This window comes from Homalodisca vitripennis, chromosome 8 (genome assembly GCF_021130785.1).
Source record: "Homalodisca vitripennis isolate AUS2020 chromosome 8, UT_GWSS_2.1, whole genome shotgun sequence".
In the NCBI taxonomy this organism is placed as follows: domain Eukaryota; kingdom Metazoa; phylum Arthropoda; class Insecta; order Hemiptera; family Cicadellidae; genus Homalodisca; species Homalodisca vitripennis.
In genome coordinates, this window is record NC_060214.1 from 111,120,135 (window position 1) to 111,143,249 (window position 23,115).

Here is a 23,115-nt window from a genome sequence, read left to right on the forward strand (position 1 = left end):
GTGTTCGGTATCACTGAGTCTGTTATGGTGCATTTCACACCACCCATAGGATATGAGATGAGCGTTAGCGAATGTGGTTCAAAAAAACTGTCATGTCTTTCTGTCTGTCGCACGATATCTTTGAACGAACTGACCCTACATAGGCGTTTAGCGTAAGCTTCTTTTTTTTTCTATGTTGGTAACATGAGTTGTTATGGTGCAATTTCACACACCCATAGGATATGGATGAGCGTTAGCGAAGTGGTTCAAAAAAGTCATTTCTTTTCTGTCTGGTCCCGCACGATATCTTTAAACGGAACTGACCTACATAGGCGTTTAGAGTAAGGTTCTTTTCTATGTTGGTAACACTGAGTCTGTTATGGTGCATTTCACACACCATAGGATGTGGCTGAGCGTTAGCGAATATTTTTACACTGGTTTCACGGGTAACTGAGATAGCAGAATAAATACATGTTTAAACAACGGAGAGCAGTAGATTGAAAAGACAATGTTAAAACTCGGTGGCAAGATTTGATTTGCGCACTTTTGCGTTGTAGTACCCTCCCTAGCTCACCAGAACTTTTATAACACTGCTAAGAAACCTAACCTAAAAATGTGAATGTATCATGTTGCCGGATATCCGAGAAAGATGACATCTATAGACTTTAAATTGTACATGGAACTTCATTTCTACATAGACAAGGATTAATTTAATGATTGTCAATATCCAACTATATAATTCGGCTGAGTGTCATCGAAGTCTTTTTCACACAGTAGGTTGAGACAATTTATCTTTCGTCCGATGGGGACATGTAAAATTTAATTATCTGTCCATGGTACATCTCAACTATGAAATACGTTTTAGATTCGAAATTTTGCATACGAAGCCTGTTACGGCCCACGTGTTGTGACGTTTTCCTGCCTTTTAATTTTAGATGGGGAGAATGTGTATGTTTACAAGATAAAAGTTCCTTGCCTCCCCAAGATCCTAACCCGGATCCCTGGGGTAACAACCTCTCAGCTACCAAAGACGGCGTTGGCCTGAGGAACGTGTAAACAATTCCAACATCCTCTACAAAAATTGAGTTATTTATTTCACCTAGCTTTGTGGGTGGTACCAATCTGTCTCAGCGCGTTAAATTTAACAGCCGAACGCTCTAACGGGCTGAGTTAGGCAAGATAACAATTAAGCGTTTATTTTATGCCCTCCTGTAAGGGAAGTCGTAAAACACCCTAAAGATTCCTTCTCCACCATCCCGTCCCCTCCCCCACCCTCGTATAGCACCCTTCTAACCCAGGATGGGACGCCTGATCTTAATTATCGATCTTGGAACGGGGATCGGAATGGTTCTTCGATGTCTTTTTTGTGGCCGGACTTTTGTGATGGTAATATCCTTGAATTACGACTGTAAATTGTCCCCTCTCCTAAGTTCGTGTCTTATGATCGTAATACAAGGAAGTCTGCTTAGTAATATTAACGTATTTATCAATTTCAAAAATTCTGCTTAAAATTTAAACCTATTAATAGCAACACATAGGAGTTCTATAATTAGTTGGCGATTAATGTTAAATGTATGCATCTGTAATTTTTCACACTGTTTAGGCTTTTGTATACATTTAATTCTATGAAAAAACTCCGAAATTACGAAAATGGCACGTACTTAAGTACGCCAGACCACGCTCAACGCAACACGTACACGTTCACCTACGTGACATTGTTCGTTCGTGTCACGTTCGCCTTTAAGTTTCATTGAGCTTCTATGCAACGTTTTGAGTCAACAGCTCATTTCAGCTGTTTTTCGGTTGTTTTTATCAAACCATTCGATATACTATCCAGCTTCGATATGTAAAAATCATACAAAGTAAGAGTTATAATAAAGTACCGTAACAAGAAGAATCTCTTATGTTACAATTTTAAAAACATAAATGTAACACTAACATTGCAAAACAACAAAACCAACAATGGCCTAGACTTAGATATCAAAGCAATCTTACAATATTTATAACTTACCTAGCTTGATATCAATGAGCAGGCCTAACCTCTTTTGTGAAATGGAGGAAAGAATTCTCCTACAAACCCACATGTTGAAGCCACTTAAACAAATCTCATCACTTGTAAGAATTATATCAAATATTTTTCTCATTTTCATCGACATTTTCAATCTCAAAATATTAATTACTTCTTGCTGTTTATTGTTTACATTAAATTTACTATAAGTAATAAGTTGAAATCATATGCTAAGCTAAAAAGATTGTAATATCGAATTATTCCTTCGGATAAAGACTCGAACTATTCGATAAAAACAATCGAATATGTATAACTTGCCCAGCTTGATATCAATGAGTAACGCTTTTGTGAAATGGGGGAAAGAATTCTCCTCCAAACCCACATGTTGAAGCCACTTAAACAAATGTCATCACTTGTAGGAAATATATCACATATTTTTCTCATATTCACTGCCATTTTCAGTCTCAAAATATTACTTACTTCTTACTGTTTATTGCTTACATTAAATTGACTATAAGTAATTAGTTGAAATCATATGCTAGGCTAAAAAGATTGTAATATTGAATTATTCCTTCGGATAAAGACTCGAACTATTCGATAAAAACAATCGAATAACGAGTGTAGGCCGATTATTAAAGTCTGCCCGAAATGTCTTTTAGATAAACAAACTTATAGACAACCATACAGAAAATTAATGTTTACATCCTCCACCATTCAAATAAAAGGCTATTGTAATATGACTTTGTGATGAGGATTCAATGACACTCAATGCATCCTCGTAAAACTCAATCAATTGTCTATGTTGAACGATTTTGTTTCATTACAAAATTTAAATTGAACAGATACAATCGTTCTCTAGATATTCTGCAAATATTTAGGCTAAATTTATTACTATTTCAGTTGTTAAAATGGAATACGCTTGTGCTCAGTTTGTTTTCAAATTTATTTACCCTCCATTTTTTCGTTGCAACTGGGTTACCCATAAGACTTCGTTCCCGATATATCGTCGTAAATAAGCTTCGCTAACACTCAGCCAAAATGCCATATCATTTTTGTAGAGCTGTTTATAAACTGCTCTCAAATGGATTTTAAGTTAGATGACAATAATTATGTGCACCTGTGCGAGTTCTTTAACACGTGTTATCATCATATCCTCTTCCCCGTCCTTAAAAAGCTGTAGTACATTTTTTTGACACGGGGAGTTCAACTTTTTTATTGTTTTGATGTTTTTTTATGCCATATGGTATCCAATTTTTACAATTTAAAATAATCGTTATATTTGAGCGCTGTTTTCAATTTTAAAAACTATCCTAACCTAAATTTTCATTTATCTTATTTTTAATTTTTATTTGAAAAATTTCAGTTGTCACCGAGTCCTCTCATTTTGTAGTAGGGAGAAAATTGCAATACACCAAAAAGCATCATTTTAGACCTAGTAAACGTTTATTGATGTACAAGTTTGTTTCTCTCATTGAGAGGGCGAGAAAGAAATTTCCAAGACATCCGGTGTGTGTATACGTAAACTAAAATTAATATCTTTTTAAAATAGTTAATATTTAATAATCATTATAATATTAAAAATATTACAAAATTTTTAATTTTATATAATAATATTTATTAATTAATAATTATAAAAATTATTATACTATTACATATTAAAAAGGTCATGTAATAGCCTTCTAAAAATATGAGAACATAAATCCGTTAAGAAATTTTAAATCACATAAAATAACTTTGAATTGATTGCAAACAGTTAGTTGTAGTCTGTAAATTATTTTAAATTGTTTACATAAATAATATGTATTTTTTAATCTTTACATATTCTACGTTATATTGAAGTCGAAAAATGTATGTTAAAAACACAACACGTTAAATACAAAAATAGTGTAAAATAATTATAGTTTTTCAAAACTTTATCATATTTATTTAAGAACAAGGTTACTATAATATAATGCTGAACAAAATTCGAATAGTTTTTAATAGTAAGTTACAATCGATAAATCATTACCTTGCTGTACTCATAATTCACATTTTAAATAACAATAAACATTGGGTTTTATAGTAGTTTCCCCGAAGCACCCATTGGACCACTTAAGCCCAAAAGGAGTTGGGTCCTGCAGAAATAAATTGCCCAAGACTTCATCCCCACAAGCGGAAGACAATGGCGATAAGTGGCCGGGCGGCTCGCGGCTGTGGTGCGGGGATTGGCGGCGGACCAACGCGATATAACTTACGGCGTGTCGATGCCAAGGATCGTCTGATTTATTCTATCTTGTCGCGAGCACTGCTCCATTGAACAAAGGCGACATCGTCATCCATCCTCAACTCCGCGCCCGCCGCGCCGCCTTGCGTCGCGTAGCGCTCTTATCTGTCGCCCTCCTTTACAAGATCTGCGATAACTTCTGTTCTGTATGGTGGATCTGGTTTTTTCTTTCGCGTTTATTTCTTACAAGTTACAACCTGTTAGAATGCCATATTGTGATTTCCATTATTGTTAGGCTACTGTCGAATAAAAGTAAAACTAATCGTGAAAACGTACATTTCGTCAGAAAAAAATAAATAAATAGTTGTAGTAATTAAATTTTGTTGTTGCACTGTACAGAAAAGAAAAATATAAAACAAAGCCGACTATTTATTAATGGAGGAGCATTTATTAAGGACATGAGAGAGTATTCTTGAAACCGTGTCCTTCCGACCGTTTTTACGATAACTATTGACAGAAAAAGTCATAAAATCTTGATAATAGTACACAGATTTCTCATTTTTCACAAATAAAAAATCTTTAGATCCTTATCAGAAATTTATTCTCTACAATGTATTTTTCGTTTAAGAAATATTGTCGTATTAAAATATGAAAAAATATAGGAGTGCGTTAATGTCAGTTCACCTTCCGCTTAGTGCATCGCTTGGAATCTGAAGCTGTCACAAACTTGACTCCTAGAATCTGAAACATGTACTTCTTCCTGATAATGGAACATGACTCCAGATTCTAGGAGTCAAGCCTGTGACACCGCCATATTCCAGACGGAATGTGAACTGGAGCTATACTCAATATTCACATTGAACCAATCCTTCCAACCATTTGTTTGTTTTAACCTACTTTGTAATTATTTGTTAGGTTAGTTATTCACCTGAGGAAGAGATCAGATTGCAGATCTCGAAACGTAGTGTTACTGATTTTTATATTGACCTGAGGAAGAGATCAGATTGCAGATCTCGAAACGTAGTATTACTGATTTTTTTGTTGCACTGAACGATGACAAAAGTCCGAAAAGATCTGTTTCCTTCAAGAAAGAACTATTGCAATTACTGAAACTTAACAATTTTGAATATTTAATGTGAAAACCCGAGCAGATGCATCAGCCGGAATACGGAAGAGAGGCGGCACCCCTTCCCACTCATGTGAAGGTCGTTCAAGCCTTTTAATAGACGGCGATGATATTTGGTAAGCAGCAGGCAGTTTTCTGAGAACCAGCGAGAGTGTCGGCTACTTTCATGGACGCGCTGCTCCCCATCTCCCTGTATTTACCCCATCACTCGTTGTTTAGGAATCGCCTTCTGCTCTAAATCCCTGTTTATCCGACGCCGTTAAATGGCGCCGAATGGCGCATAAACCGTCAGAGTGTTTGAATTGCACAAATCTTTGTATCTGACAAAATTATTCCGTGTGATTCTACTGACGTTTAACTACTTTTGAGGGGCGTTTTAAGGACGTCTTGATAGCTTCTGGGATTCCGGAGAGGGTTTTAATTGCTGGACGGTTTTATGGACGAGCAGCTTTTAGACGGTCGGATTAAATCGATGAAATTTTATGGATCCAATAAAATTGCAGCACTGAAAGGGTTTCCAACGTCTATTTAAACGCCTTTTGTGAGTTCTAAATATCATTTTGTCCACTTCAAACAGGAATTTCTCTCCCTCTCCCATGTATAGTGCTGGAAAAATAGTGGTAGTAAATATTAATTTTTGTTTTCGACGTAAATTACCGTTTTGGAATGTCAAAGAGTTTGCTTTTTGAAAGCATCCTTATACGTTCCAGCAGCGAATGATGCAATTTTTAGTATAACATGCCAATAAAGTTATATACCGTATAATCTTTGTCATTATTTTAAAATTTCAATTATTGATATTTTTACCCAAGCTTGTTTTTGTTTTAATACATTTAAAAATTGTTCAAACCTCGTTTTAGCCCTGTTTATGACAACCCATTGGTATTATTATAAGGGTTTTATCAACCCCAGTTTAGTTAGTTTTATAAACCCCCAGGATTTATTATAGCCCATAAGATACAAAATTGGCATAAACTACACTAATAAGAATTTTTAAGTTTTTTATGCTAATAGCACCGTTTTAGAGACAATACTGAGTGCTTGATTTAAATCAAATTTCGCATATAAGTCTAATATATAAATATCTTTAGGAACCTTTAAGCAGTTTTTTATTTTCCATTTTTTAATCCAATGAATTATAATTTTAACTTCTATAGTTGGTATTGCTTATTAAAGTAGACTTTTCATAACGGAACCTCATTTTGAGTGGTTTGTGCTGGCAGAACACAATATGCTTCTTTTTTTAAGTTTATTTTTGACTATAGTTTATTTGAAAGGATAACAGGATTTCGGACATTTGCCATCGTTGTTAAAAACTCTGAAGCATGGGTGTTTGCGGAATTTTCAAGCAGGAAGCGTGAAATTTCCCTGTTACACCCAGCCGATGAGCATTCTTGAAGCCCGGAATGGAAGTGTTACTCTAGGAAACACCCCAACTTTTAAACGGCCCACTTATCCACGTACGGGCGCATCACGGCGTCGGGGATTGCAGACTTTCCCGCGCATTTCGACCGAGCGAGGTGAAGTGGAGTGAAGAGAAAGTGGTTCCTCCCCCGACACCCGACGTGATCATCCTGCCGTCAAAAACCGAAACACCTCGTGTGGCCTTAATTGTGGAATTAACACTTTCTAGAAAATGGCCCTGCATTTACTCCTTCTAGAAAAGGGCAGGAGGAAAAGGACTCTCGAGGAATCGAGAAAGGCTGGAAGTGAAATTCCCCACTCCTCACCACTATAATCGGGAATTATCAGCTTTGAGGGAAAATTTAGAGTCATTTAAAACTGTACGGATAAGCAAGGAATTGAATTTTTAAAACCATCATTGTGGGCAACCCTTCTGGTCTGGACATAACATCCTGCTCTTACAGACAATGGTAATAATAATCTTTATTGCGTCAACAATGACAAGATTGCATGCATGCGTCAGGTACATTCATCATTACATACATTTGCATTAATTCTATTGCAGTTATGGCTATTCAATTGTATAGGGGATTTTTATTTTATCCTTGTTTTCAATAGTTTTCAGTAATTTTCATCCCAGCAACTCAACATGAACTCTTCAACGGAGTAAAACGCCTTTGACACCAGGAGGTGTTTTAATCGAGATTTGAATAGCTTGGAATCAATGAGATGTTTTATTCCCTCACGCAGCTTGTTTATCAGTTTCACACCAACTTGGGACGGCAAGTGTTCAAATGCGGTCGTTCTATGTTGAACAATCCGAAAGTTGTCCCTGCCTCTTGTCTCGTATTGGTGGACGTCACTGCCTTGGATCAACTCGCATCTGAGTCGACAGTATAGAACGACGTCGATAATATAGAGACAGGGTAAAGTTAACAATCCAAGCTCTCTGAAGGCATCTCTGCACGACTCTCTAAAATTCAATGTGTAAAGAATTCTGACAGCTTTCTTTTGAGTTCTAAATACGCTTTCGAATTTGTATTTAGAACAGCTGCCCCACAGTCTGAAACCGTAAGACAAATATGGATGTATCAGGCCAAAGTAGGCCATTTTTAATGCATCAATAGAACAGAATTTTGCAAGATTACGCAAAACAAATGCCAGAAGCGACCTTGGAGCAGATGCTGTCAATGTGAAAGTCCCATGACAGCCCTCGATCAAGGTACATTCCAAGGAACTTAACGGATTCGGTCTCTTCCAAGAGAACATCGTCCATTATTGCAGCGGGACAAGTGTTAAAAAAGACAAGGTAATTAATTGTAACGGAATTTTTCCATTGTTGTTTAAAAAATAGTAAGATGTTCATCTACAATAAAGATTTTTGTGACGGACCAAGAATTAAAACTTCCACGACCCCCCCCCCCCCGAAGTCGCCCCGGCGCGGCCCCCCCGTAACGTTATCCCAGCTACGCCCCTGAACTTACAAAGTCCGACATTACCTCATCACTATGACGCTTCCACTGTTCTGGGGATACCCAGTTATGTCAGTGTGTACGTGACGACCCTCACGTCGGTGACTACTAATAGGGGTGCGGTCCTCAAGGGTGGTGACCTCCAGCTTTCTAATTGACCAAGACAAGAGCACCCGGGCAGTCGCTACAATAGGGTGGGGGGAGGGGGTCAGGTACAATGCCCAGTCTAAACACGTACACGATATAGGCCAGCTATCTTGGTACGTAAACAGTGCTGTACGTAGGTAAGGCCGGAGGGGGCTGCACAGGCGTTGATTTATGGGCCTCGGCTTGACTGATTCTGTGAGGAAAGGAGGCGCTGGAGCTGGAACTGGAAGAGGTTGTCCAGAGGTCCAGCGGATGAGCGGTGAGTGGTCTTAAATTAGAGCGTTCCAAACTGTTGCCAGATCAAAAAGGACAGTTGATTGTTCCAGGAAGAATGACCACCTTTGTTGGTATCCTGGATTGTACGGCGATCTTTTCAAAAGGACGCGAAGTATGAGGTCGTAAAATTAGGGTTATAATATCCGTTTTAGCTTAAAATCTTCCTTAGCTATCCATATTAAAAATAATACGTTATACAAACCCTCTACATATAAAATAAAAGTATAACATTGTCTTTCCAAAGTAATACTTTCAGTTTCAGGTTGTTGTTGGTTGCTAGGCTTCAACGTTATCAGAATTAATAGTTAATTGATTATATTACCTATCATAGTATTGGCGGTGATTTGTTATGTCTAGAAATAACTATACTTTTGTCAATAGAACTTGGTGTTTTAATCACTCGATACTAACATCGCGATATATGGATATAAATGAGAAACTCTCGTTTATCCGAAAAAATCGCCTGGTACAATATCGGATAAGCGAAATGTCGGTTTATAGAAACGTAATTGGAAAGAACCACAAATAATGTTTTACTATATTTAAAAAATTAGGTAACCATTTTTAAAGTACAAAAAAAACAAGATAAAATATAATATGTGGGTACATAAAGGTGTGCTGATTCTATTTATCGATTGTAGAATTTATCGCTTTCCAAGCGGTATCTAGTTTAATCGATTTATATTTGTAACATTTTGCTCGATTTCTGAATCTATTTTCCACATCGATACTTCAAAGGACCGGTCAATCAATCAAAACACAACTTTAATATTGAGCGTCCAAATCATCATATGAGTGTAAATAATATAATTATCACATATGATTAAACAAGTCGATTGTCTCTTCTCTGTTCGACGTAACTTTAACAACTAAATTTAGTGTAGTTAATTGCAATAATTGTAGCTCGCAGCGTCTGAATAACGTCATTTTTAAAGGAGTCGGATAAGAAGGAATGTCGGATAATCAAAATCCGGATAAACAAGACTAATGTTGAACTGTGTTTTTCTTTAAATTAAAACACGCGCATGCTTAATAAAGCAGAACACTACTACAATACTGCTTTGCAATTAAACTTTACAGAAGTTCTTACGTTTGGAAAACAGATTAATCGCCATTCTGCTAAGAACTGCGGGACTGATCTTAGCTTACAGGATTACAACGGCAGGTATGTTGGTGCGGCTGGCGACAGCAGCGCTGTGTAAATCAAGCGGTAGGATGTGTAACTAGTGCAGTCGTAGATAAGAGAAGCAAACATTCCCGTAGGATGGTACACGGGCCTACAGTTTCGGTCTGACTAAACAGCCTGGCGCTACTGATTAGGTAACGCTCCTTCATAATTAAGTACATGTCTGGCGCTCCCATCGAATTAGAAAAGGTTATGGGCCAGAATTTCAATGAAGTGCGGAAAGAATGTGATTTAAGTGGAACAAAGCGGTAACCTATTCACATCCGCCCACAAGTGGGCATCGATGTATCTGTTCAATATCGATTATTGTAAGTCACGCTTTGCGGAGGGCTTTACTTCCACGTAACGAAAGAGGATAACTCTTGCTAGAAAGGTCCTAGAGGCTTGAAACAAGGTACATGGGTCTCTTTTTGGCGCAATGAAGAACCCTGATGGTTTTGGAGTCAAAATGCCAAATAGCTGACTGACGGTTGGTTCTAAGTAACTGACGTTTGACGATGGAAGGATTGTGAAGGAAACAGGATTTTTCCGGTCATTTGCCATCGTTCAGTGTTCAGCAAAACTAGTAACTCTAAATTTCGAGATCTCCAATCTGATCTCTTCTTCAGGTAAATAATTAACCTAATAATTACAAACTAGGTTAAAATAAACAAATCAAACCAGAGCGTTGTGACACACGTATGTCAGGCATCACAACCACCATGTTGTGTGTCAACTTCTAAAACATGCACTTAATAAAAGACTAAACACAACACTACTCTTGTCACAACGCTATGGTATGATTTGTTCATTTTAACCTACTTTGTAATTAAGTGTTAGGTTAGTTATTTACCTGAAGAAGAGATCAGATTGCAGATTTCGAAACGTAGAGTTACTGATTTTTTGTATCACTGAACGCAAATGTTCAGAAAAATTCCTTCACAACCCTTCATTCGTCAAAAACAAACTTCAAACGTCAGTTACTTAGAATCAACAATCAGTCAGCTATTTGGCCTTTTGACTGCAAAACCAACAGGGTTCTTCCGGAGGCGGATTTGAAGATTTGCCGCCCGTGGGCTGTAGCCCATTCAGCCCATATATATCCAGCCCTGGGCTCTTCCTTGGGCCAAGGGGAACCCACGTAATTTGTTTCAAGCCTATTTGTCTTTCTATATAGAGTTAACCTCTTTCGTTAAGTTCTTTTGAGTCATTCGGTGTATTCAATGTAATTGCAGTATTTTCATTAATCTGAAACACGTAGAGATTTTTAGAAAGATATTTTAAAATGATCTTTGCCAAAAACAGTCATATTGTACATTGCTAGTTCTGATTATACGTTTGGAAGGGGCTCATTGTACTTCCGAATTTGACCCATTATCCCCATCCTGCTGACCGTACTAGGGCACTCTTCCGTCCAGTGACTATTTTTAATATTCAGCCACTCTACCATAGATCCCGGACAGAACAAATACAGAGCCAGCTGAACCTGTGTGACATATGTACGTGAAGAGGCTATATAATGGCGCCGCGGCGCTCCAGTTTGTTTGCTTAGCTCTCTCCGCCACTACGGCCCACTTCAAACCCTGCGGCCACTTCACTAGAGTAAACACTTCACACATTCGGCGATCGGCTCCAAGTCACAGCTGGCCTAATTGTTTCCACCTCAGTTTTCCCGCTCGGTTTCCTTTCTACCGTGGACTGGTCATTTAACTCATCTACTTGGAAATCGAATTTGAGGTGTAGTTTGCGCGTAAGGTGTATGAAATTCGGGATTCATACACCACTAAAACCTCCGATGATGTAGGGATTTTCCCAAAAAGAATGGTTTGACTAGTGAAATTGCATTTCAATGCCGTGGACTGATGGTGTTGTCATTTAACTCATCTACTTGAAAATCGAATTTGAGATGTAGTTTGTGACTAAGGTGTATTAAATTCGGGATTCATACACCACTAAAACCTCCGATGATGTAGGGATTTTCCCAAAAAGAAGGGGTTGACCAGTGAAATTGCATTTCAATGCCGTGGACTGATGGCGTTGTCATTTAACCCATCTACTTGAAAATCGAATTTGAGGTGTAGTTTGCGAGTAGTTGTATTTAAATCGGGATTTATACTCAACTAAAACCTCCGATGATGTAGGGATTTTCCCAAAAAGAAGGGGTGACCAGTGAAATTGCATTTCAATGCCGTGGACTGATGGCGTTGTCATTTAACCCATCTACTTGAAAATCGAATTTGAGGTGTAGTTTGCGACTAAGGTGTATTAAATTCGGGATTCATACACCACTAAAACCTTCGATGATGTAAGGATTTTCCCAAAAAGAATGGGTTGACCAGTGAAATTGGATTTCAATGCCGTGGACTGGCGGCGTGGTTATTTAACTCTTCTACTTGGAAATCGAATTTGAGATATAGTTTGTGACTAAGGTGTATTCAAATCGGGATTCAGACACCACTAAAAAAAAAAAACTTTCGATAATGCAAGGATTTTTCCAAAAAAAAAAAAATAAAATAACTTGGATAGATCAAGTATTGAAATTGGATTTCAATACCGTTACAGCCTATGTGATACATTTCATGTAAGATTGTATACAGCATTTAATGATATATCCTCAGAAACAAATAGTCTTAGCTGGTTACAAATCTAACCTTAATTTCACATCATCAGGAAAATAATAAGTTGGATGATTAGTTTTTGTGAAAACCAAAATGTAAAAATCCTTGGTATGGTGCCAATAGTTATTTGGAGATAATATTTTTCTGAACATTTCACAATAAACTAATTATTTTTAAAATTTTGAATTTTATACCTTTATTTCATTTGTAATTCCCCCCCCCCCCCCCCCCTAAAACATACAAACAGACATATAGGCGGTAAATAAACAAGATAAGACTATACTTCATTATATTTTTAACATATTTTGATCTGACATATCAAATAATGGTAAAGTTTTGGTAGAGTAATTTATGAACGCTCTGTACAGAATCATATTTACATTGACAGCTTTTAATTTGGAGGATAACATCATTATTTTGGCTATTTTTGGGGTTAAATAACATTTTTACTTATGCACAATATAATAGTGACGGTCTCTTTATTGAAGAGATTACGCTGAGTTAATCGTCATTTGAATATGAGGTTGATAACAGTTCTGTATATTTCATTGTTATAAAAGTACAAGTTCTTCCCGCTAGGTAGCAGCACACTCAATGAGACTTGTGCTGCTATCTGGCGGCGTTACGTCCAAGCCTCAATGTTCAGTAACCATCCATTTGAACTCAATGGTTGTGTTGTTTACAGCGATTAGGTAGTTCCTTTGGTAAATATACATTAAAATGTCAAATATAAACGTAAAAATGTTTACCCAAGTAGGGTACAATAATTACTCCATAGACAGTAGGTACAATAAATTATTCACGTTTTGTTATAAATTAAAAATATGTGGTTCATGTATTAGTGTACATATGTAAGATTCATTAATAATATTAAGGTATGATACAGTTTAAAGCAATATATACATTTTTTTGTTTCAAAGTGTTTCCTAATAATTTTAATTTGTTTCTAGACTCCTTTCCTTTTATAATTATTTAGTTTTTTTTAGTTTGGTTTTTTATTTATTTAGTTTACTACTCCACTGATCCTAATAATGTTTTAGTGTTTTTAGGTATCTTAAACTTAAAAAGGACCAAAATAACTCTTTTCTCCAATAACTTCAAATGCCAGCTATTCCCTCACTTTGTCAATAGATAGCAGCACATCACTACTTATAAGCCTAGAAGGTGCTGCCTCTCACGGAGAACATTATAACTGATGTAGTTGTGGAATTACTACTGGTATAGAGAAAAATAGTATATTTGGATAAGAAGAAAACCTTATTGCAATATGATTATGATGATATCCAAGGTGTGGAGTTATGTATTTTTTTAAAGGAGCTAATAAATATTCATAAGTGTTTTGTAGTCATTTTCCTATAATTTTGAATTTAATAAAGCTGTAATAAGTGCTTCTTCCCCTACTTTAGTAGTAAAAATATTTAATTTAAAGTCTCAATAGTTTTAATTCAAGTATTTTGTTGTTTATATGTTTTAAATATTACAAAAGATGTATTTAAAGTCACTTTTCAATTGTAAATTTAATTTATGCAAACATAATTACAGATAACGTCTTTATTTATTTATATTATTTTCTGAGCTAGACTTAATATTAAGTGTTAACTTTTTGTACACTGACCCTACTACTGATAATTTGAGTAATCAATTTCATAGTGTATAACTTGTATTATTGTTAATAGTTTTTGGAGGAACTAATTCATTATTATCACCCAGAGTTGTGAATGTCACCATAACCTTTTCTATTATTTTCCAATTTCTTTACTATTTTTAACATTAAAAAAAAAAATTAGTCAGTTCCTCAAATTGCCATTAGGAGATTAAAACCCCTAAAGCAACAATAAAAGTTGTAGAGAAAACTACTTTATATGAACTTGTTTTATTCTTATTAAAATTCATCCAATTTTGCAATTTAAGAGTATGAAGATTTTCTTTCTTATATTTTAAACTAGGCACAAGAAAATGAGTTTTAAGATTTTTTAAATTGGACAGCCTTTAAAGTCTTTCGCAACAATGGAAATTTCTAACAGGTATTTAATATATGTTCTTAGAAATTTGGAAGAATCCTACAGCCTAAGGTGTCATAGATAAATCTCTTTTATACTTCACCAGATATTTTATTACAGATGTTTAAAATGATATCTACAAATTTTAATTTCTTGACATTGTGTTGCAGATTCCGAGCGTGTTTAAAGATGGCAGATACAGGATCTGCCAACTTGGTGGGGAAACTGTTCTTCAACGTTGTCCAGACCAAGTGCTTTGTCCTCAAACCTGAGAAAATATGTGTCCAAAGATCATGGTGGGGGAAGTGTAAGTATCATGTCTTTGCTTATTTATAAATTATCTCTGCACTGTGATTGTGATTATCTCTGTATTTTGCATTCTGAAATAGCCATTTCTGATTCAGGGGCTTCTTTTTGTGACAATGAAAGTTTAATCAATAATATTAAACGTTTTTAAGAGAAAATGTTCAACTCTCAAAATCAAAATATGCATAAAAAACAAAGGTTTATCTACATTTAATGAAAAATTAATATGAGGTATGTTCAAAAAGTAAAGGGAATTTTCATTTTTTGAAAAATATTCATTTTTATACATTAATGCTGTTACCTTCGAAGTAGTCTTCATTATATTATGCACTTGTGCCAGCGCTTCTTCCAATCCTCAAAACACTTCTCAATCTTTGGGGTAATATTTAGTTCTTTCAGTGATGGGCCCTTTAAGGGTTTTGAGAGAACTAGAAAGAGTTCTCTTTATTTTGTTGAAATAAAAAAGTCACACAGAGCCATGTCTGGATAATATAGAAGCTGGGGCATTGTTACAGTACTATTTTTGGCCAAAAGTTCACGAACAACCAATGAAGTGTGAGCAGTTATATTGTCATGGAGCAAAATCCATGAATAGTTTTGTGACAAATCTAGCTGTTTTATTCAGACTGCTTGTGACAGACTAGCTTTGACCTTGTGACAAGAATTCATGATGCTCTGTGCCATTAAAATCGAAGAACATGGTGAGCATAACCTTCACATTCGACTGCACTTGGCAAGCCTTTTTCAGTCTTGGTGATCCAGAATGTCTTCTCAGGGAAGATTGAACGTTAGTTTCGACGTCATATCTGTCAACCCATTTTTCGTCACCTATTATAATAACACGTGCTAGTAATTCTGCATCGTCATTGACTTCATTCAGTGACTCCTGAGCAACTTCCATTCGTCGCTGTTTTTGTTCAAAATTCCACAATTTTGGAACTAATTTTGCTGCCACACGTTTTTTCCCACATTTCATACTCAAAAAATTTGAAAAAATTTCAGGCCATGAACCATTAATAATTGATATGCCAACATCATCAGCTACTTCTCTGATCATAATACAGCAATCGTTCATAACCATTTCTTCCACTTTTTTCATGTTCATGTTCATCATTTTCAATGTCTTCACAGCCATCTTTGAAACATTTACGAGTATACTCCTTGTAAACCCTTTATTTTACTCAAAGCAGACTCACCATAGGCCTTTATTAATATTTCCCACACTTTATTTCATTTTTCACACAAAATTTTATATAAATTCTTTGATCCTATTTTTAACAAACGAAAATCGCTGAGTTCACAAAACACGTCTGAGAAAAACACATCTAACCTTATCAGCTGCCACTGAAAAAGTAAACAATGAATACAGCTGGAAATGTTATTACACTTCAGGAGCATAAGTACCAACATAATTTAAAAAAATCTTGACAATTAGACTCTCTAAACCCGCAAAACTTAAAAATTCCCGTTAATTTTTGAACACATCACGTATACAGTAGCTTTTGAACTAGACCTTTTATAGATATTAGTGACTTGTTTCATTTTAAAAATAGTTTTTTCTAGCAAGCAATAACAATATAGATAAACTATAAACTTTTGAATACATGAATCATAATCATCTTAAAAATTATACTTCTTTCACAACAATATGACAAAAAAATAAAGGTGTAAATTCGTGTCTTACATTGTTGTAATGGAGACAAAATCAAGATGGCTGCCTGTACAGCCAGTTCTTTAGCTAGCCCTAGGACGTGGTCAGAATACCCTTATCTTATTTCTCTCATTTCCACAAGATAGTTCCATCTAACTTCCAACACTTATAGTTCATTAACATGCCACTAATTCAAACTTAGCAACTTTAAATTTACATGAATTTTACCTGTTGCAGGCAAGAAGATGCATTACAGGAAGCAAGCTCATATTAGAGACAACATGCCGTATTGAATACGGATCGTCACTTCTAACTGAAAAATTTATCGAACACACGTGTTGGACGTTTTACTAAACTTTGAAACGCTTTTGTGAAGTACGATAGGTTTTAGTCGGTAAAAGAGTTGTAAATCAAACTAAATAATTTTCCATATCGGCTTTACTAGTTTTTAAGAACTTGATGTAAATACGAAAGTTGTTGTTGAGAGTGTTGTTGTTTCGTGTACAAATTTGATTTGTGTAAAATAATTTACTATACGAGACCATTAACTGTTTGTGTAAAAAAGAGTATTATTTTGCAAAGTGCTTCGCACTTTGTTGCTATTAGCTTTATTTGTAACGAATAACGTTATTTGTTTTCAACGAGTTAATTCATGTTGTGTAATTTAGATAATATTGGCGGATTGGATTTTCTAAATTTCGTTCAAGAGAATAGATAAATCAGGGATGTTTTAACATAAAATATGACTTAAAATCTTCATCATTGGTGGATGAAAAAATTGTGTAGTATAATTGAAAGTATAAATTATTAGTGAATGTGCTGTTTATCACTTACACAAACCATACATTGAAAAAAGCTTAAGTTTTTTACTATGTCATCCCAATATTCAAAATTGGTTTATTATTTTCCAGGAGATTTCTTCTCTTCTAAGTGTGCCCTTGAATATAACCTCTATATTCTGCATGATGAAAAGATATGTTTTATGTAAAGTTTGCTACTGCCATTCTAAATTCCCTTACTTCAATGGATCCAATCTTTTTAATTTTTTAAGTGAAACATTTGTCAAACAAAATGTTGGAGAATGAATCTATCTAAAGATGAGTGTAAAAGTTAGCAATAATAAAAGTACCTACTTAACTATTGTAAGATATTAGTGTTTAAGCTGCATTACTCATTTCAACACAAACCATTCATTCGAAAAAAAAATTGTGAATACACTTTTACCAGAGAAAAAAATATTAGGTTCACATATTGAGTTTTTGTCTAAAAGTAATGTTGAATTTGTTATAAATTTGTGGTGATTTCGGTAAATATGTTGTAATTGGAGCAACTTATTCAATAACTCTTTGTTGACTATTGTGGAATGGTCACAGAGAACTGTTTATTATTGTTTCAGGGGGAAAACACGGACATAACACAACCAAAGAGTGATGGCATGTAAAACATGACACAAATACACAAAAACTACTAAATCTGGCTTCGGAAAATGTGACACAGACACATGAAACAACAACAAAAAATGTTGGCTTGTGAAACATGACACAGACAAAAATATACGTGACACAGTGAATATTGTGCTTGTGCAACACAATTAACAATCCGACTTGTGAATCAAGAACACAGAATCTATGTAAGCTAGCGACACAATATCACTTGGACAAGTAAATTTGTTACTTAGATAAGAAGAACAACATCAAATTACACTTAATTAGTAATTTTTTAACATATTTTCTCAACCAGCTTCGTAGATCTGGAGGAACATAACCAACTTGGCACAAGTAATCTTTCAAGAATTTATATTTATAACAGAGTATCATGAAAAGAAGTTTGAGATAGTTATGAATACATTATTTACTAAGATTACAAGCCACTACTACTACTAACACAATTATCTCTTTGAACTATTCACTACGGAGGCAACATACAATAAGTTTGATTCATATCCTTCTTAAAGTTGCTCCAATTACACTATATCCTTAAATGGAAATATTTATTCATTCATAGAATGTTTTGTTTTTTACCATCAAAGCACCTTAATTATATTTTTTTAAATCTACAATACTTCAGCATGATCAATCAAAATGTGATTTTACGTTTAATAAAAGAGAATTTTATTAGTTTTAGCATAAATTGGTGACTCTTTGTTTTAATACATTAATGTTATTTAATTTAAACGAGATTTAAATTCGGTTTTATTATTAAATTATATGATTTTTTGGATGATTTATGTTATTTAAGCTGTTGTCAGATATATTGAGCAATAAATGAAGAGCAATAAACAGCTAATAGTTGTGATGTAAAATTAGTAAATAATTATAAGTGTACAAACTGATAGGATGTATAGTTTAAAGTGTAAATACATTCTTAAAAGTAAACCCAGTGCAATATAATATATTTTAATTAGAAACTAGGATTGGTTTAGTGCCATAATATAATCAAAGTCCTGTTAAATCGTTGAACGTTAAAACGCAATCTGTTTGTTTGTAAGTGTCATTAATGTAAACGATTTTATTTGTGATAATTTTAAAAAGGAATTTTTATTATTTGAATTGAATATTCACTTTATAGAGCATGTGTGAATGACATTACAGTATCGTACCAATTTTTATTGAGTTTAATTTTTGCGGATAATTAAATTTCAGTAGTTTTACGGAATGTATCTGAAACAGTGTGACGACCTTCGAGGGCATGTTTTTGTTTTGTACATTTTGAAATTTGAGCATAAAATTGTTTATTAAAAATTAAAACATTTGGCTTCATACCTTTTTGACAAAATGTATGTACCCTTTTAAATAAAATCAGGCTTTAAGGCAAGAGACTCCACGCACATAACCTCCACAGCCCTGAATTATCAGTATAAAATTTTGAGACAGATGAGAAGATATATTTTAGACAGATGGGCAGACATATTTCTACCATTGAGCCACAAATAACTTAAAAATCATGTAATTTCACTTATTCATATATTTTTTTACTGCTGTTCTTTTTTCTTATTTTATGCAAAAATTACAACTGCCATACTCGTTTTTGATATCAGAGCTGGAACGTTTCTTTCAGTAAATTAGTAAAATATTAAGAATTTTTATTCCAGCACCCCATAATGAACTCTTCAATGGAGTAAATACTTTTGACTGCTTATTTGGGATCATTGAGATTCTTAGTAGCTTCAAGAAATCTGTTTATGAGTCTCAAGCTAACTTGAGACAGGAATTGTCCTAAAGCTGTTTTTTTTTTAATTATTTTTTTATCTTTTCAAACGTTATACCCATCGCTAAGCTTATAAGTGGATATCACTGCTTTGGAACAACCCGTACTTGAATTAACAGTACAGGGAAACCTCAAGAATAGAGATGTAGGATAAAGTTAAAACTTAAGTTCCTTGAGGGCATCTTTGCCTCTCTGGAGCTCAATTAAAAAAGAGTTTTAACTACCTTTTGTATGTTAATATTTTGTCCAATTAAAAATCGGAACAGATTTTCTGGAACTGATAGAGGACTTCTTCCTAAGAAAAAAATTGATTACAGCCATACTAGTTTTGGTAGAGATAGAAATGGGAGGATATCTAAAGATATGCTAGCTATTCTTGATTCAAACAATATTTTTTTTCTCAGATTATATTTTTCCTAGCTTGATACACTTTGACTGTTCAGACGCATAAATAATAATTATATCAACATCAAACAACTAGATTAAGAGACCAAAAGTTACCACTTTAATTAATGGTCTGTATATGGTATCTGATTCTAAATTAACACTTAGTTGCATGTCTAATAGTTGATTTTAAGTGGATCAAGCTAAGAGAAGTATGATCTGAGAAAAAATTTTCATTTAGTACTTTTAACCCTTTTGCTACCTTTCCATTTTGACTTCCATCAAAACTAGAACGGCTGACTTTTGATTTCTTTCTTACGAGAAATTTCTCTGCAGACTGGAATAAAAATGAATTTGTGTGCTTATATAATGTAAATTGACGCTCGGCTTCTAAACCATTACCTTTTTTAGCTAGGGAGCGCTCGAAAAACAAAAACTAGAATTTTTATAGAACAGAAGTTTTTTTAATTTCATAACCTAGAAGTATGGGTTCAGATCATCAATATACAAGGTATTTATTAACTCTCAGAAAATATTTTGGGAATTTGCTCTTTGTGTCACTACAAACAAAAAATGTAATGTAAAAATGCTTAGTTTATCGTCATGTCCGTATGTATATGTTTTTAAGCTTTATTTTTTATTTCAGAAACCAGTAAACAAAAACCTTAAATTTGGCAAAACTATTATTTTGTCATCTCAAATCAAGAGAGAAATTAATATTATATTATCATATCACATTTCAAGATGGTGGTCGGTTGAAGTTTTTAAAGCTTAATATCTACCGTAAAACTAATTAGATTATGAAATATTTTAAGGAATAATAAAGTTGTTAAATTTAATTTAAAACATTTTGAGAACTAGATCATAAATATCAGACAGTAAGTAATGTAGATATTAGCTATTAATGGTTGTAATGCATGGTTAGTGATGCTGTAAACAATGATCATTTTGCCACGCATTACAACAATTTAAAACTAATATCTACATTATTTACTGTCAGGTTTTCATGATCTAGATCTCAAAATGTTTGTAACTAGATTGAGAAACTTTTGTTATCCCTTAAAAGATTTCATAATCTTATTAGTTTTTACAATATTTAGCTTTAAAAATTTCGAACGTCCGCCATCTTGAAACGTGATATGATAATATAAAATTAATTTTTACTTGATTTAGACTGCAAGAAAAATAAATGTGCCAAATTTGAGTCTTTATCTTTACTAGTTTGTGAAATAAAAAACTAAATAGCACAAACACACAAACAGATGGTAAACTAAGCTATTTTCTGAGCTATGTTATATTACATAGGTATTTTGTTAGCCTTGAGACAAAAAATAAACACCCAAATTGTTCATAAACTCTCAAAATATTCATAAACTCCCAAAATGTTCATAAACTCCCAAAATGTTCATAAACTCCCAAAATTTTCATAAACTCCCAAAATGTTCATAAACTCCCAAAATGTTCATAAACTCCCAAAATGTTCATAAACTCCCAAAATTTTCATAAACTCCCAAAATGTTCATAAACTCCCAAAATGTTCATAAACTCCCAAAATTTTCATAAACTCCCAAAATATTCAAAAACTCTCAAAATGTTCATAAACTCCCTAAATTTTCATAAACTCCCTAAATGATCATAAACTCCCAAAATGTTCATAAACTCCCAAAATGTTCATAAACTCCCAAAATTTTCATAAATTCCCAAAACGATCATAAACTCCCAAAATGTTCATAAACTCCCAAAATGATCATAAACTCCCAAAATATTCATAAACTCCCAAAATTTTCATAAACTCCCAAAATGTTCATAAACTCCCAAAATTTTCATAAACTCCCAAAATGTTCATAAACTCCCAAAATTTTCATAAATTCCCAAAATGTTCATAAACTCCCAAAATACTCATAAACTCCCAAAATATTCAAAAACTCCCTGTATAATATACCTAGTTAAATGCAACTAAGTCAGGTGTTCATAAAAAGTCAGTTATACATCCATAATGCTCAAAAGGGATTAAGTGCAAACGTTTTTTTGTATAAAACCGATAATTATTATAGTTAATTGACCATTTCAACCAGTATACCAGAATGGGCTGAAGCATATAAACCCATACCATGTGGATTAGTAATAATCCAATAATTTTCATATATCCATGGATCAGATACATTTTGTGATTAAATTTCATTTTTATCTTATTGTAATGTTAGCAATACCATGTTACCTTTTGCCGTCCGAGTAGTCCACAAACAATAGAACGTTTAATTATAAAGTAAATTAATTTAATGTAGGAAATCCAGACGTTTATGAGAAAGGCATGAATGAAAATTAGAAAAGACAGGTTCTTTTCTCTGTTTAATAGTATATTTTCATGTCGTAATACCAAAAATGTTTTTACAATTAGTTCACTGTCGTTTGGTCATAAAATTGTACATTTCTTGTGAACTTTTTGGAAAATATAATGGTTGTGTTTTGCCTTACTTCAAATCGCTTTATCACTAATCCATACATATGTCATATCCAGTTTATTCCCTAACACGTTCAGTATTATTGAAACTGGTGTAAAAAGCATTGATTAATTGCCACGTTTTTAGTGGTTTGTAATTTTACTGATTCACCTGTCTCTTAAGAATAAGTAGCTGTGAGGCAATTTGTGGAAGTAAAATATTATTGAAACTTTGAGTGAGTTTTGTCTTATTCCCCACCTTTTCATCCAACCCTTGAAATGCTGACGAATACTGACATTAAAAAGAAACACACTTAAATATGACATATTACATACATATATGATACCATATAATGTGTTGACTCACGACTATAAATATGATGAGAGAATGACCAAAGTCATTTTAATCAGGGGCAAGGATGTAGCCAGCAAGGGGGTCCAAGGGGGGGTCCGGACACCCCCCAAAATTTTCAATTTATTTTCAGTACGGTAAACGATTATTATTGACATTTACCGCTGAAAGATCGTTCTGAACAAAGAAACGGTTCAAGAACTTTTTAAGGAACTAAATGGGGCCCTACTTTCTGTTCACTACGGGAAAATATCAGGTCTGGACTCCCCTCCAAAATTTGTTCCTGGCTACATTCTTGATCAGGGGCGTAACTAGAGAGGGTAAGTGATATGGGGGTCCATCACCTCAAAGTCCATTTTACCTCATTAATATTTTTA

General features: G+C 34.1%; 1 protein-coding gene across 2 annotated transcripts in view; it reads left to right on the forward strand.

Annotated features, from left to right (window-relative positions):
• The window catches only part of LOC124367891, a 150,773-nt gene extending 132,043 nt beyond the window's left edge, over positions 1-18,730 (forward strand). For both annotated transcript variants that reach the window (XM_046825083.1, XM_046825082.1), the window contains exons 4-5: positions 14,569-14,705; positions 16,593-18,730. In XM_046825083.1, coding sequence (XP_046681039.1) covers positions 14,569-14,705; positions 16,593-16,648 — 193 coding nt within the window. In that variant the 3' untranslated portion in view covers positions 16,649-18,730. The remainder of the gene's footprint in view (positions 1-14,568; positions 14,706-16,592) is intronic.
• Positions 18,731-23,115: the final 4,385 nt, after the last annotated feature.